The following is a 16592-nucleotide window of genomic DNA, read 5'->3' as shown; positions in this document are numbered from 1 at the left end:
TCTGTGCTGTTTGCTCCCTTTCCTCCCCCAGCACAGGGAGTGTTCCCAGCCCCTCAGGCACACTCTGCTCTTGGGTCAGCACCATTCCCCAAAGCCCCAGCACAGTTACAGCTGGAAGGCAGCAGAGACACACTGAGGGTGCCAGCCCCCTGCCCCAACACCTTCTTACACCTTCCACAGCACTGAGGTGCCTCGGGAAAAGCAGAGAATAGAACTGGAGGAAAGGAAAGGAAAGGAAAGGAAAGGAAAGGAAAGGAAAGGAAAGGAAAGGAAAGGAAAGGAAAGGAAAGGAAAGGAAAGGAAAGGAAAGGAAAGGAAAGGAAAGGAAAGGAAAGGAAAGGAAAGGAAAGGAAAGGAAAGGAAAGGAAAGGAAAGGAAAGGAAAGGAAAGGAAAGGAAAGGAAAGGAAAGGAAAGGAAAGGAAAGGAAAGGAAAGGAAAGGAAAGGAAAGGAAAGGAAAGGAAAGAGGAGGCAGGTGGATGGATGCCATGTATTCCACATGTATTTATGTGCCATTAAACATTTTTTTCTCTGATCATCAACTCTCTGTTCCACACGGAAGATTCTTTCTAGCTTCAGTTGTGAGAACACCACGGGTTTTGAGCCAGCTCCATAATTCCATCTCGTCGATGCAATTTCTGTACATTGCTGTGCTGACACAGAGGTAGGTGGCTTTTCCTGTTCAATGTTCTGGCAGAGGAAATAATGCAAATGTAGTCAGGAAAAAGCAATTTATAACAAAAACAAAAACAACCACTACTGTTCATGTTACTTTTACTTCATGTACTTGCATGAAACAAAATACAGAGAGTGAACCTTTGCTTGATTGTGTTAGCTCAGGGCAAATACTTATTTGCCTACAATCTGCAAAGCTTTCAGCAGCCTTTTTTAGTACTTCCCCAAAAGAATACATTTTGTAAGAATGTCAATTTGTCAGAAAAAATTGTAAGGAGTTGCAAACTTGTAAATGGTCTCATATGGGGAAAAAAAATCACTTGGAATAACCCAAGTTTAATTGACTATTTAATCAAAATCTGACAAACTTTGAATTTGCAAAAGAAAAAAAGAATTTTCAAAATTTAAAAAAATCATCCTACTTCAAGCATATTGAAGCTTGATGCATCTTCTTTTCTTTAGATAAAAATACCTGAGCCTGCTGTCAGGGCAATGCTTCTCCATTGTTGGCTTCAGAGGGTAAAGATCAGCTCATATAGCATTATGTCAGGAATAATAGAAACACTTTCTGCACCTGACTTAGAAACAAAACTGCTTTAAAATACCCTGAATTGAGAAGGACCATTTGATTAATTAAACCAAAAATCTTCTCCCAGTTCAAGAGCTCAGTGAGAACCCTTAATTACATAATCAAAAATTATGTCAGGAAAGAACATAATGAAAATCTAATTATGCACTTTTTAGTACGTGATTAGTTTTAAGTAGGTGGGTATAATTGAGGAAGAGCAAAAGAGGGGAAATATGATAAAAGAAGTGAATCAGACAGTGGAAAGAAAAGAGGTATCAGAGGAGTGAGTAATAACAAATAGCTTCTCCCAGAGTGTCTTCCAAAACTGAATGTTTTGACTTGACTGCAGAATGTATGAAATAACACACTTTTCTTCCCCAGTCCTTTTTGTCACGAGGTGTGTTAACCTCCAGTTTTCTCCAGGATATTAGAGATCTCAGGTGAGCAGGGAGGCCAAGGAGAAGCACAAGCCTTGGGCACTCGCAGGTGGCCTAAAACCCCCCCAGGTAAAATCTGCATTTCTGACTGGAAACTCCTCTGACATCACGGGAGCCCTTTGGGCTGGCTCTGTTTTACACACATTCTCAGTACTCTTGGGCAGCCACCTCAGATGTTTGCATTCAGCTTCCTGTTTTCTTATGTCCTTCTACCACACACCATGTGTCTAATTGAGTCCTTTCAGGGCTTAACTAAATGTGTGTATTATATTATTGTCTAATCACAGAGAATTCCATCCAACCCTTCCTAGCAATTCTTTTTCTTTGTTCACCATATTCACTCTAAGCCTCTGTTTGTTCCAAGTCACTTTGCTGTCAAGTTACCTGAGCATCCTTATCTTAAACCTATTTTTAGGCTGATGTTAAAAAGAGAAATGCAAATGCTCCACTGGCAGTCTAGGTTCCTGAAGAGTGGGAAGATAAGAAATTATTTCTGCAAAGCTCACTGCAAACTACCTCCATATATCTTGCTTGAAGATTAATCATTTGTAGAAATCAAAGGGATTATTTCTTAGCTAGAATAAATCAGCAGTGGCTTTAGCAAAATCAGTTCTCTGCAATGAATTCTATAGGGGCAGGTGAAAAGTGATTCATGTCTGCTGCACAGAGGCCAGAACCTGATTTTAACCACACACATGGAAATGTCTAATAACTACATCATTTTGACTGAAGTTTCTAGAATTACTCTGTATATCTACAGATGCCATGTTGGAATTTCAATTAGCTGTTGCCATTCAATAAAGAGGTGCTGCAGTCAGGGTTTATTCTCTGCTCAGCAGCAGCATTTTAGACCCTCTGTGGAAGCAGCAACAGACCATCACTGTATCCTGAACAGGTCCTTGGCACACAGACTTCTTTTAAAGGTCTGCAAGATCTTTAAGTGATGAGTAAAGCATTGGCAGTGACTGAGCTCTATTTTTTGCAGTAATGAAGTTAAGATGCAGCCAAGAAAATTATCAGGTCTAAATCAAAACGATTTTTTTTTTCATATAGTAAACATTAAATGTGGAACAAACTGCTAAAGGATCCTGGAAAAGCCAAACACCTAAATGTGTGTCAAAGGAGGATTCAATGGGAAATAGAAACAACCTCTGGCTCAGGAAATTCTTCAACTACCTTGAGCCAGATATGTCACACATGAGGCTTGAGTGCCAAATTTGTTTTGGGGCCACATTTCAACCAGCTGATGATTTCCCATTAGTCTTTGGGTATTTCTGTACTGTTTAGGGAAAAGGGCTGTGAACTAGTAAATGCTGAACTGAAATGGCAAATTTAGGGTGCCCCATGGACACGGTGTGCCCAGTCTAGAGCCAGGGCACGGATCCCTCTGCCTTACTGCAGCCTTCCCTGGGCAGTTCCAGGCAAAGCCCATGCCCAGCTTTAAGCTCTCTGGGAGTTCTCTTGCCACAGGCAGCCTCTTTGAGGGCCATCCTCAGCCAGAGGTGCAGGCAGCTCCCCTGTCACACCAGCACACAGGGCTCTGCAGGTCAGGGACTAAACACAGCCATGAGGAGATGCACACAGAGACCCAGTGGAGATTGTACAGGAGAGGAAAGTTCAGACACCTTCACTCTTAGATGAGCACTGTACCCAACATTTCTTACTGTCCTTGTGCTTTTCACCACAGACAGCTCCAATAAACTGTGAACTCGTGGTGTGCTAAGTTCTACTATAAACATTTTTGCAAATCAAAGCATGAGAGGCTGGAATTTATTTAGCACCACAAAAACAAATAGATGTAGGGAACTGGTGATATAAATCATATATACACTGTCTTCACAGACAAAGGGTCATGCAGAATATGTAATGCCCTCCCACGTTTGCCTTAGTCATCAAGTCACTTTGAAACTATGCGTGAGCAGCAATTCTCTTATAAGCCAGAAATAGGGATTTGCTTCAAAATTTCCTGAAGCTGGCAGAAAAAACATCTATTAACTTATCAAAGCTCAGAACAGTATGCTTTTGGGAAGCCTGATGAACAGATAGTGCTTTTTAAAAAGGACAGCAGTGGTTAAAGGAGAAGAAAAAAGCAGGGGAAAGGCAGGTGTGTGATCTTTGCTGAGTCTAAAGGGTATAGCAGTATAAAACAACAAACTCTACAATCACTCAGGATTTCTAGATCTTATTTTTACAGCAAATAGGGAGGGTACCAATCACACCTCACACAACTTTCCTAGAGCCTTCAGCAAGCCAAGACTGAATAACATTTTCTCCTACAAGGCTGACCACAGCCAGAATGCAAACACATAATGATGATTATTTTCTTCAGAACTGTGATACCATGTGGAGACCTTGCCCCCTTTGCTGCTGCTGGGAGAGACAACATTGAAGTGTAACAGCTGCAAACAGCTTACAAGCACATGTAAATTAAATATGTCTTCATGAAAAACCTTGAATTCATGGTAATTGATCTCAGAGTCCTTGTAATCGACTCCCTGACCGTTTTACAGAGTGGCAGCATTTTTTTGTTTGCTTTTGAAGTGCCCACTTGAAAACACATATTGGCAGTAAAAATTCTCTTCAAAACTGAGCAGTAGTTGTAAACTACTTCCTTTTAAAAATATAAAAAATTAAAACAAAGCGAAAAAACAAGCTAGAAGGAACATATTTTCAGGTGGAGTTTCAGTCAGTTATCATATAGTAGCCCTTCAATAATAAAAGAGCTTGCTGGTTGATTACATATTATTTTTTTTAAATAAAAGTCCACACTAGCAACCAATAGAATATTCATTCACAAGTCAGGATTATGTGTACGCCTGCAGTAATTTGGACCTTGCCAAAATGAATTTTCCTACAGCCAAAAGAAAACACTTTCTAAAAAAGAGTGAAAAATCTGACTTTAATTTTAATGGAAGCCTTTTTCCCTTATCATTTTAATCTTTCCAGTCACAAGTAACATCCTTTTTAAATCCTCCCACGGCAATGTTTCAATACTGCCGGCAAAGCCAGGGGAGAGTTTTGAGGCTTGTACACACGGTGACAAAGGACAGTCACCCTCCAGGGAGGCATCGCCCCGCTGAGTTCCCCCTTGGGCTCTCAGGGGCTCCTGTCTCAGAAATGAAACCATTACAGGATTCTTAAGGAAAACTTTCTCACTCAGCCACAGGGTGGGGGCGTAGCTTTGGTGATGGCGATTTCTCCTAACAGGGTGTATTGTTATTGAATTAGGACCTTTTAAAAGAAAGCATTGCCTCCTGCCTCTGGCCCCAAACAGAAAGAAAACCATTTGATGATTTTAAAAAAGAGATCAACTGGACACAAAATGAGTAAATAAACGAAAATGCTGTACTGACTTTCAGAAGAAAACAAAAGGTTAAATGCAAATAACTTGAAAGAAAAGCAGTGGATTTAGAGTCTAATCTCACTTCTGGAGACTGCTCTGCCCTGCCCGTGTGAACAGCCGTGTCCGGAGTGACTCGGGGCGAGGGGAGCGCCTGTCCCTGGTGAGGAGGCAGCAGGTGGATACAGCAGGTGCTGCGGGGCTCCCCCAGAGCCGGGACCACCGCACACCTCGGCCCAGGGGTCACTGCTCTGTTTCCCCGTGTCTCCCCATGGGAGAGGAGAGACAATTTCCACACCGAGGGCTGGAAGCGTTCGGGATGTTTTCTTTGCGCTGCAGACCTGCAGCGACTGTGTCTTGAGCCAGGAGCTGGTTTTTCATCCCATGAAATGCGATATCCAGGAAGCCTTGAGATGGCAATTGGGTATGTTACACTTACCAACACTTTCTCCTGAATAGAAAACTTAAAAATCAGAATAATGATCAGTCAAATCAGAAGGGGAAAAAAGCCCATGTTGAGATAAGAAAAGTTCAAGAGGTATTTTGGTTTAGCCTGGGGAAGATAACAATTATTACATTATCTGTTGCACTTAGTTTTGCTAAATTTACTTTTTAAGGTACTACATCCAATAAGTGTCTCTGTTATTATGCCTCTTAGGAGTTCACATTATTGACATTTTTAAATTTTTCTCTTGAAACCTTTTTCTTTAATAGAAAGAAAGAAAGAAAGAAAGAAAGAAAGAAAGAAAGAAAGAAAGAAAGAAAGAAAGAAAGAAAGAATTTGTAGTTTGACAAAAGCCTGGCAGTGTTCCTACGGGGGAATGAAGATATTTGGGAGACTCTCCCAAGTATGAACCAGGAGATGAACCAAGATGAACCAAGTATGAAGCACAGCAGAGAATCCCCGGTGTGAACCAAGGTATCTTTCTGGGGATGGGCGGGTAGTGCCGAATCGCAACCCCCAGCCTGGTTTTGTGCTCGGTTTGCCCTGTTCATCCCTGCCCTTATGCTTTGCACAGGCAATCGCAAACAACTCAAAACCTCTGCATTTTGGATTGAGAGCGGCAAAACATGTTCATTGTGTTTATTCTTTGTTGGCACCTTTGTAGGCACGGCGGTCTGTGACTCCTTATTTGGGCCCGTTTGTGTCCCTGGCGTTGCGGGCATCCCTGTGTGCCCGGGGAGCGTCAGTGAGAGCGGCCAGGGCAGGGCAGGGCAGGGCTGGGCAGGGATGGGCAGGGATGGGCAGGGCTGGGCACAGGGCACAGGGCACAGGGCAGGGCAGGGCAGGGCAGGGCAGGGCTGGGCAGGGCAGGGCAGGGCAGGGCAGGGCAGGGATGGGCAGGGATGGGCAGGGCAGGGCAGGGCAGGGCAGGGCAGGGATGGGCAGGGATGGGCAGGGCTGGGCAGGGCTGGGCAGGGATGGGCAGGGCAGGGCAGGGCAGGGATGGGCAGGGCACAGGGCAGGGCAGGGATGGGCAGGGCAGGGCAGGGCAGGGCAGGGCAGGGATGGGCAGGGCAGGGATGGGCAGGGCACAGGGCAGGGCAGGGATGGGCAGGGCAGGGCAGGGCTGGGCAGGGATGGGCAGGGCAGGGCAGGGCAGGGCTGGGCAGGGCAGGGCTGGGCAGGGCAGGGCAGGGCAGGGCTGGGCAGGGATGGGCAGGGATGGGCAGGGCAGGGCTGGGCAGGGCTGGGCAGGGCAGGGATGGGCAGGGCACAGGGCAGGGCAGGGATGGGCAGGGCAGGGCAGGGCAGGGATGGGCAGGGATGGGCAGGGCTGGGCAGGGCAGGGCAGGGATGGGCAGGGCACAGGGCAGGGCAGGGATGGGCAGGGCAGGGCAGGGCAGGGCAGGGCAGGGCAGGGATGGGCAGGGCACAGGGCAGGGCAGGGCTGGGCAGGGATGGGCAGGGCAGGGCTGGGCAGGGCAGGGGGCAATTCCCGGCCGCGTGTTCATTCGTGAGGCGTGCGGGGAGCCCCGTGTCCGGCCGGGCGGTGTGGCCAGGCTGTGTGAGCACCCTGCGGGCTGTGTGAGCACCCTGCGGGCTGTGTGAGCGCCCTGCGGGCTGTGTGAGCACCCTGCGGGCCGTGTGAGCGCCCTGCGGGCCGTGTGAGCGCCCTGCGGGCTGTGTGAGCGCCCTGCGGGCTGTGTGAGCACCCTGCGGGCTGTGTGAGCGCTCTGCGGGCTGTGTGAGCGCCCTGCGGGCTGTGTGAGCGCTCTGCGGGCTGTGTGAGCGCCCTGCGGGCTGTGTGAGCACTCTGCGCGGGCCGTGCGGGAACACGACACTCCGTGAAGGGCAGGGAGGTGAGAGGCAGAGGTGTGCGGGTCTGCAGCGCACGGGAGGGAGGCGGTGAGGGAGGGCGGATGCGAGGCACTGTGCGTGAGGGCCTGAGTGTGTGAGGGGCCGTGTGAGGGGCTGTGTGTGTGAGGGATTGTGCGTGGGGGCTGTGAGTGTGAGGGGTTCTGTGTGTGAGGGGCTGCGAGTGGAAGGGTCTGCGTGTGAGGGGCTGTGTGTGTGTGTGGCTGAGTGTGTGTGAGGGGATGACTGCGAGGGGTTGTGTGTGTGTGAGGGGCGGTGAGTGTGAGGGGTTGTGTCTGAGGGGCTGAGTGTGTGTGGGGGGCTTGTGTGTGTGAGGGGCTGAGGTTGTGAGGTTCTGTGTGAGGGGCTGTGTGCGTGACGGGCTGCGTGTGAGGGGCTGAGTGTGACGGCTGTGTGTGTGTGAGGGGCTGAGTGTGAGGGGCTCTGTGTGTGTTTGGGGCTGAGTGTGTGAGAGGTTGTGTGTGTGAGGGGCTCCGTGTGAGGGGTTGTGTGTGTGTGTGGACTGTGATGTTCTCTGTGTGTGAGGGGCTGAGTGTGTGTGTTCAAGTCTAAAGCAAGCCTAAATTACAGGTCTGGACAGAAAATCATACCAGCTGTAAAAGATCCTTCTGCTCTTAAACTCTCTGTGAGGGGCTGAGTGTGTGTGTGAGGTTCTGTGTGGGGGGCTGTGTTTAAGGGGCTCCATGTGAGGGGCTGAGTGTGAGGGGCTGTGTGGGGGCTCCGTGTTTGGGGCTGTGTGTGTGTCGGATTGAGTGTGTGAGGGGCTGTGAGTGGAAGGGTCTGCGCGTGAGGGGCTCTGTGCGCGTGAGGGGCTCCGTGTGAGCGTCGGTGTGTGTGAGGGGCTGAGGTGTGAGGGGCTCTGTGTGTGTCAGGGGTTGTGTGTGTACGGGGCTGTGTACGGGGCTGTGTGTGTGTGGGGCCGAGTGTGAGGTTCTGTGTGTGTGAGGTTCTGTGTGTGTGAGGTTCTGTGTGTGTGAGGTTCTGTGTGTGTGAGTCTCTGTGTGTGCCAGGGGCAGTGTGAGGGGCCGTGTGTGTTTGTGGCCGAGCGCGGGGAGCCCCCGGCCCTGGGGGCGCGCGGGACGGGCCGAACCCCCCCAGCCCCGTCCCCGTCCCGCCCCGCCCTCCGCCGGCCCCCGGGGTGGGGTGGGCCCCGCCGCCCGCGCCGCCCCGTCCCCGCGGCGGGACTTCCCCCGGCTCTGTTCACTCCCGGCATGTCCCCGGCCCCGCGCCGCGCCCGGGCCCAGTAACGCCTCCGGCCGCGGGCGGCGGGCCCAGGGCCATGGGGGGCTCCTGAGGCGTGGGGAGGGAGCGGAGCGCCCGGCCCGGCCCGCGCCGCCACCATGGACCCTCCACCGGCACCGCCCGGCGCGGCCGAGCCCGCGGGCTGCCCCCGGGACACGGACCGCCAGCTGCGCCTCCGCCTCTGCGTGCTCAACGAGATCCTCAGCACCGAGCGCGACTACGTGGGGACCCTGCGCTTCCTGCAGTCGGTGAGTGCCCGCGGGCCGGGGGAGCCCGGGGGGCGGCGGGCGGGGGGCTCCTCCCGGCGGGCACGAGGGCGGGAGTGCCGTGCCCGGTCCGCGGCCAGGGGAGGGGGTTTGTGCCGGGGAGGCCCCGCTGGAGGCCCCTGCAGTCTCCGGCCGGGAGCAGGGCTCGGGCAGCGCCCCCGGCCCGGCAGAGCATCTTCCCCCGAGCGCCTCGTCCCCTCCGCTGCTGCTGCTCTTTAGAAGCCGCTTGCACACCCACCCACTTGGAAAATCTACCCTTACCGTCCGTTATTTACAAATAAATGTTGTACGTGTATCTTTTGTTTAACGGTAAACATAAATTTGTGATTGTGCCCGGGGTGTCTGTGCATGTGGAAACAATTATACCTGCCTCTGAAATTATTCACGGGCTAGTTCAGAAGGAAAAAAAGAAAAAAAAAATCCATCTGGATATTTCCATTTTCCTGTAAAGGTTCTAAATGTGGAATTCATCTGTGCAGCACCACTCTCCTGCAAATGACTAGGAGAGCCTGCAGTAAAAGTTACTAGATAACAGATATAGCAGTGAAAAAAAAAAAAAAAAAAAAAAAAAAAAAAAAAAAAAAAAAAGAAGAATAAACTAGTGATCACCGAGAGATCAAAAATCAAAGCAAAGGAAGTCTCTGCAGAGATTTCTAAAAGGTTGGTCAGGGCAGAAATTCTTTCTGGTGTTTTCCTAGATAAAGACTAAACTCTGGTTTCATCTAAAAGGGCTTAGACCCTGGGCCCCTTTTGACCTGTCCTTCTGGAGAGATTTTTGTTTGTTTGTTTTTAAAATCCGTTTGTCTTTGGTGTTTTCCAGATTCACCAAAGTGGCAAACTGTCTGGCATGAAAGATAAATGACAAGGATGTGGTTGCTTTACGAACTAGTCTCTACTTGAACCCTCCTCTCTCCAGTAGTTCAACTCAGAGCCTTTAATTTGAGTTTTCCAACTGAAGTGCCAGTTAGCTTCATTTAGAACTGTGGTTTTGTCTCAGTGTGAGGAGGTTTTCTTCTAAAAGCCCTAAGATGTAGAAGAGCCGCCCCACCCTACAGAAAAAACAAAACCAAAATCCCTCAGAAAATTCCTCTGTCCTAAGTACTGAATTTGAGATTTTGTTAGCTGCAGGCTAGAATGCAGATTCAAGCTACATATATTTTTAATTCTGGTTCTTTCAGCTAAATGTATTCACAGTGTTAGCTAATTGGGATTTTCATGTATTAAAAAACCAAAACAGGTTTTTTATTTATTTGTGTTCATTAACTTGGCAGTTTTCATTTGAACAGGAGTGAGTAATATGCCCCAGGTAATGGCAGGAGAAGATCGTGGCAGAGGTAAATGAGCACTCGCTGAGGTCTTGGCTGGCACTGCTGGCACTCAGAGCCCTCTGAGGCACTTTGTCACCAGCTGTGGAGTGGTTACAGCATTATCTTGGTGCTGGTTCTGGAATTGCAGCTTTACCCCCCTACGGAATTTGTGTTTTGATAATTATGTTTGAATAAAGCACTGAGGGATGGAATCTTTCCTATCTCTGGGCCTTAGTTTAGGGCAGCGTTCATACACAGGCTTAACTTGGTGCACGTGTCAAATATTCATGTGCTGTCCTAAATAATGGCAGTTTCTCCAGTCACTGACCTACATCTCACAGACTGAGTCTCTCTGTGGCTGCTCTGGGCTGCTGAATGGTGTTGGCCCCAAGGAAAGGAGAAGGAGGATCCACTGCAGGTCTCAGGGTAAAAGGAGCAGTACTGGGATGGAATTTTTAAAAATACAATTTGGAGTGTGAAATATTTTCTGCATAAATTATGTGGATGGCCATAACTTAATCTTTCTGACAAAGCAGCCCCCAGGAAGGAATCCTGCCCCACCTCCCACACTGGACAGCCACCACAAGGTGCGAGGATAATATCATCTGTATGATCACTGGGGTTAGATGCAGTTATAGGCCAAAAGTTTTGCTTTCTGACACTGATAAAGTACTGCTGCAGCCCTGGGACTGTTCTCTCAGCTCTGCTGGGCCTCACAGATGAGGCCACAGAACTGGTGTTTGTTGAGCCGTCGCTGCGCAGGGGCCGCCCCTCCTGCCCCGTGATCTGTGTCCCCCACTGGTGTTCTGTGCAGAGTAAACCTGCACTGGGGCACACGGGGATAACACACCAGGGTAACGCTCCAGGGTGACTGGGCAAGGCTGGATGTTTGCTCCACAGTGTGAACTGCACTGAAATGGTTTGTGCCCCATTTGATCCAGAGGTAATTTTGGCTGCCCCGAAAGGCGGCGGTTCTGTGCGGGAGAACTGCAGTACCCGGATCTTCTGGAAACTTGTTCCTGTCAAAAAGGAGGTGAGACAGATGTGGGGTATGGCTTCCTTTGCTTAAGAAACTTCAATAGTTTGGATTAAATAAAGGAAAGCTGAATCTCGTATCTTTTATCATCATAATGAGTTTCCTCCAAGTAGGCTGGGACAGTTGTGCTTATGTGAGAGAATCTGTGCTCTTGGTTAAATATTTGCTATTGAAGCCCTAGTCCTCATTAAGTGTTCTTAATAAACAATGTTTTAAAAAGCAAACAGCCAAATTCTATGGGTTTATTCACAGCACTGAAGTTGCTTGCTAGCAGCAGCTTCCTGTGTTCCCTGGTAATGTACAAGGATCTCTTAAGTATTTAGAATCTTGTAAGTATTTAATACTATGCGGTTGCAAATAAATCAAAGTAACTTCAATTTACTTACTGTATTTTAATCTCTTTTAGGAGATGAATATGTGATCGTTTTTAAGGAAAGGTTTCCTTTTTGTTTTTTTTTTTCTATGCTTAGAAATGTTTTCCCACTTATCTGCAGGGGAAAATAGGTTCATTATTAGCATAAGGACTCAGTCCTTATTTGCTTTGCCTAAAAGATTGTGCTCCATATTTTGCTTTCATAAATTAATAAAGTGAGTATATAAAGTATAATTTGCTTTCATAAATTAATAAAGTGAGTATATAAAGTATAATTAAAGTCGTAATTAAGTAATTAAAGTTATAGAACATGAAGCTCTATTTTCTAACAATAAAAATAGTGTTAGTCAGTGTTAAGAATATTTTATTGTGAGTTGTGTACTCATTTAATTAAAATGCTACAGATGTTTATTTATTTAAATAAAATAGTCTCTAGAATCTGTTATCCTTCATACCTAAAGTAATTTTGATAAATGGAGTTGTATCTGCAAATGTAACTTGGATGTCCCATTATTATTCACGTTGTATGTGATTTGTAATAATTTTATTCCATTTAATTTTGGACATGAGAAGGACTTCCTACCCAGTTTAGCTCCTGTATAGTTTCTGGTACTCCTGTTGATACTTGTATTATATGTGTGTGTGTGTGCATATATGTATGTATATATATAAATGTGTGTGTTAATAGTGTTGTATTATCTATTATAGTGTAATATATCATAACTATGGAGAGAATGAAACTCGATAGTTTTACCCTGTGCTTTGTTCCACATCTTACAAGGTGAGATGATCAGTTCCAAGGGGTATAGCTGTTTTTGTAAACAGAGTCTGGATTTTATATTAAATTGTCATATAATACAGATATGGTACTATATATACAACTATTTCAATAGTCCCAGCTGTCCTGGATATTTCCTTAAAATGAGGAAGGGGAGGGGAAAACGCTTTTCTACCAGCTCACAGCTGATGACCTGAAGTTACTGATTTAATTATGAATACACACACAATATTGTGTCCAGTTTCAGTTACCGTTTTGTGAGGCAGGGATGGTATTGTGTTATTGTGTTATTTGTCATTTTGTGAGGCAGGGATGGTATTATTGCTAATTATGGAACCATCCTTGAAGAAGTGCTGTGTTACTCAGGAGCATTAATAGACAATGCAGCAGTTCTGCAGCTGTGTTACTGGCTGTACTAGGAAAGGCTCATTGTACAGCCAAACTTTTTAAGCAGCAGGGAAAACTGCATGGAGCAGATGGAAATATACTGCTGCTAACATCATTAAAGAACTAGTGATCACAGAAGTAGCAAAGTGGAAAATTGTCAGAACCTAGTGGAACTTCAGTAAAAGTTCCAGGAGTAAGATAAACTTCAAAGACATAAAGGCAGATAATTCTCTTGTAAGTCTCTGGTGTGATCATAAACCATAAGGATCCTCAGTCTCCAGACTTTAGGATTCAATAATCCTTGGGGCTCTTTTAACTCTGTTACAAATACAGAAATGTTTATATTGTCCTGTGTAATTTTGTAAATACTTCTTTTTTGTGTGAGGGACTCACACCAGGTGATAATTTCATTGGAGTGAGGAGCTGGATAAATGGCAGCGTGTGTCTGTTGATGTGCAGTCCTGTGCAGGAATGTGGGGCTGGCAGCACAGCTGGAGCTGCAGCTTCTGCAGGGCGCAGCTCTCAGCTCACCCAGGCTCTGCTCACACTGCTCCTGAGTGTCACTGGGTCTGGAGGAGTCACGCACAGTTTGTTGGGGAAAGAAATGTTGTGGTGTGTTTGACTGTTGCGTGGTCATTCCACAGAAACCCAGTCAAATCTGACACAGGATTTCAGTAATTAAAGACCAGCTCTCAAGTAAGGAGACACAGGAGCCCTGAGCCATTTCACACATACTCATTGAGCATCATTCTAAAAAGAGATGAAATAGTGAGTATATAGTAGTCAGCTGGAAGGTTTCTAAAGGGTTATTTTTACCATTTTGTAGATACAATCATGAATTACATGTGGAAGTGTTGGAGCAGGAGATATCCAATACACTGGATTGCAGTGGTAGTTACTCTGTTGCATCACCTTTTTCCCCCGCGTTCATTTATTTCACTGAACATTCAGCTCAAGCCTGCGCATGCAGCTCCCACAGCTTCGATAATTGCGACTATATAAAGCCAAATTGTTCTCTGCATTGTATATAAATATGTCTCTTTCATCTTTCCAGAGACAAACCACCAACTTGTAAATTTTAATGTCAGAATGACAGAATGTACTTTTAGCTTGAGCAATTGCTGTTTGTTCTGTGGAGGCGTGAAAACAGTAGGAAAGGTGAATTGTTCTTACCAGATAGGTATCAAACTGGATAAGTAATTGTACCAGTACTATTTTTAGGTTTTAGTGTCACACATTCCTTCATTTTTGTATGAAAACTACAAGTCCTCTTCAATTCTATCGATTGTATAAATGTTTCATTAGGACATGTGCCATCAGATAAATTAGCCCACATCCTACTGTCTCAAAATATTTATGTTTTGCTCCCCTTTCTTGCTTGCTTTGTAGGTGTAATTGATCCTCTCTGGGTTTTGCACTCCACCCATCTTGAAACGTGATAAGCATCGCAGGCTTTGTTTGGTCTTTCCCCACCCCCCTTCCCTTTCTATTTCACAATCTTGTTTGCATCCAAGATGAGGCTCTGGTGCTCTAATAAGGCAGCAAACAGACCATTTGTCTCAGCTGTGAGCTGTGGATTCCTGTCCTACCCTGTTCTCTGCCTGTTCACCCTCAGAGCAGACAGATAAACGCTGATTCTGGAAGGTGAACCATATGGTTTGGGTAATGTTCCTCCTTTATTGTGATACAGCTAAAAGAGCACTTGGGGAAGAGGAAGGAGATAGGAAAGGAAATTGTTTGGAAGTGATCTAAATTAGCTTTGCTGATCTGTTATTTTGGGTCAGTTGGTCACCTACAGCCAGTTGTTAGAACTGCAAACCATCAAGATGTTCTTCTGTTCAAAGTCATGGAGCTTTTTTTGTTTTTAAAGCCTGGTTCCTGATGTATGTAAATTGAGGAAGATTACGGCTTTCATTTTAAATGACATGTTTGTAGCCCTTCTGGTTGTAAAGCACGAATTGAAGATAGAACATTAGCAAAATAAAAATGCTCCTGAGTTTTTAGGGGCTTTTGTTATGACTCTTGAGTTTGAGGTTGCCAATTTTGCTAGTTGAGTTTTCTGTTTAGACCAAGTGTAGTGCAAATTCAGCAGCTAAAGGCTGAAATGCAAATAGATTAAAAGGCTCTTTTGCCCCAGATACAAAGAAAGTGAAGAAGACAGTCTGGATGTAGAAAGATGAAGCAGAAGTGAGAAACCGAAAGGCAAAACAAAGCAAAGAGAAAGCCCTGAAAATATTTATTCATCTGAGCCTGTGGTCTAGAGAGCCCTGTGGTTTAGTTTGCAGCCTAAGATCGGGGCTGGAGGATGCAGAATACCCAGGTCCTTTCCTGCTCTGAGCTGTATGAGCTTCGTGTGTCTCTTGGAAAATAGTGTGCCGAGCTCATGCCTTTTGCAGGGAGGCTTTACAAATCAGTTACGTAGGAGTACAGCAGGTTTTTATGTGAAAGAAGGTATTTATTCTTTCTGCACTCTCACAGAATTTCTGTGATGAGAAAATATCAATAAATTCCCTGTGCAGTTTCACCAGTTTACTGCCATACAGGTGAGAACTAAAACTAATTTCTTTTTGCTTCCCTCAAGTCATTCCAGCTTGGTGTGCATCTGACCCTTGTTACCCTTTATCTCAGACCTACTTTGGTCTTGTTACATCCTTGGGAATGAGGTGTCTGCCCTGGTTGTGGCTCCGCATCCTCCCTCCTCTGGCGCTGTGCTGTGATCAATCAGCCCTTTGCCGTCCGTCCCTCCCTCTCACTTCGGGCGTGCCGCTTGTTGTTTGAACATGTGCCATGATCTCTGGGGGAGGAGGGAGCGCTCGGCTGCCCTGGGCTTTCCCAGGGCCGCGCTGGGGCCTCTGCAGAAAAACCCTCCTGCAATAGCCCTGTGGGAGGGCAGGGACAGAGTCCTGCAGTCCTCTGGCAGGAAAGGGCAAGGGGATCCAAAAGTGAACCAATTCTGCAGAGAGCACAATATTGGAGTTGCTCCGCACACAGCTGGACTGTATGGATGCATGTTTGCTTTTACAACATTTTGCCTGATATTTGCAGGAAATAGATTGATACCCGTGATGGGAACTTGTTTGTCCCTAAATATAGGAAGCAAAGAAGTTTAAAAACTTTGATAATTTTCCAGTCCCCAGGTTACACAGTATTTCTGCCATAGACAGGAGTTCTGGTTTGCAGGGATGGGAAATGTAATTCTTCAATTTTACTTTGTATCATAGAATCGTGAAAAGTAGCCTTGGAGAGAATCTTGACAAACCATCCCATCATGCTCTAATATGGAAATATCTTCATTTCTGATGGTTTATCCTAGTGTTTAGATGTTGTCAATATTAGAAATTTCTTCTGAATGCCTAACATAGTATCTAATATTTTCAGGGCTTTTTTTTCCTTTGTGTCAATCCCTTAAATACTTCAAGAATGTTTTTATATGTTGCTTCAAATTACGCTAAATTGTCAAATTGTTTAATTTGCTTTCTCAAAAAAGCAAATTTAATTTTACTTCTGGTAATTCCTGTGCTGCTCTCTGGATTCTCTAATCTATTAGTGTCCTGAACTCTAGTGCCCAAACCACCAGGTTCAAGGCACTCCCAGGGCTTTAGCAGTAGCAAGTGAGGCAGTGGATTGCTTAATGGGTTTTGTACAGTATACAGAGCATTATCATCACAGGAGAGAAGGGTTTGTCTGAGTTTGTACCTGCATTTGGGGACAGCTCATTGCTCACAGCAGTGACTGTGACTAGGTGTTGGCATAAAGCATTTACAGGGGTCAGACTTCTGGGGGTGCCCTGCAAGTGCCACACTGAACCCTCCTAAGGGGAACAGGTGGTGTGTTTGCAGGCCACCTTCCTGTGTGCACATCCTG

At 46.3% G+C, this 16592-nt stretch overlaps 1 protein-coding gene across 1 annotated transcript in view; it reads left to right on the top strand.

The window, feature by feature from the left end:
• Positions 1-8679: 8679 nt before the first annotated feature.
• PREX1 (phosphatidylinositol-3,4,5-trisphosphate dependent Rac exchange factor 1) overlaps positions 8680-16592 on the top strand; it is a gene marked incomplete at its 5' end in the record, with an annotated part of 97382 nt that continues 89469 nt past the window's right edge. The window contains one exon of the mRNA XM_083873166.1: positions 8680-8829. Within this exon, the coding sequence (XP_083729292.1) occupies positions 8680-8829 (150 nt within the window). The remainder of the gene's footprint in view (positions 8830-16592) is intronic.

This window comes from Zosterops lateralis (assembly GCF_965231275.1).
Source record: "Zosterops lateralis genome assembly, chromosome: 16".
In the NCBI taxonomy this organism is placed as follows: domain Eukaryota; kingdom Metazoa; phylum Chordata; class Aves; order Passeriformes; family Zosteropidae; genus Zosterops; species Zosterops lateralis.
Note: the sequence above shows the minus strand (reverse complement) of the source record. Positions and strands in the feature narration are given on the sequence as shown.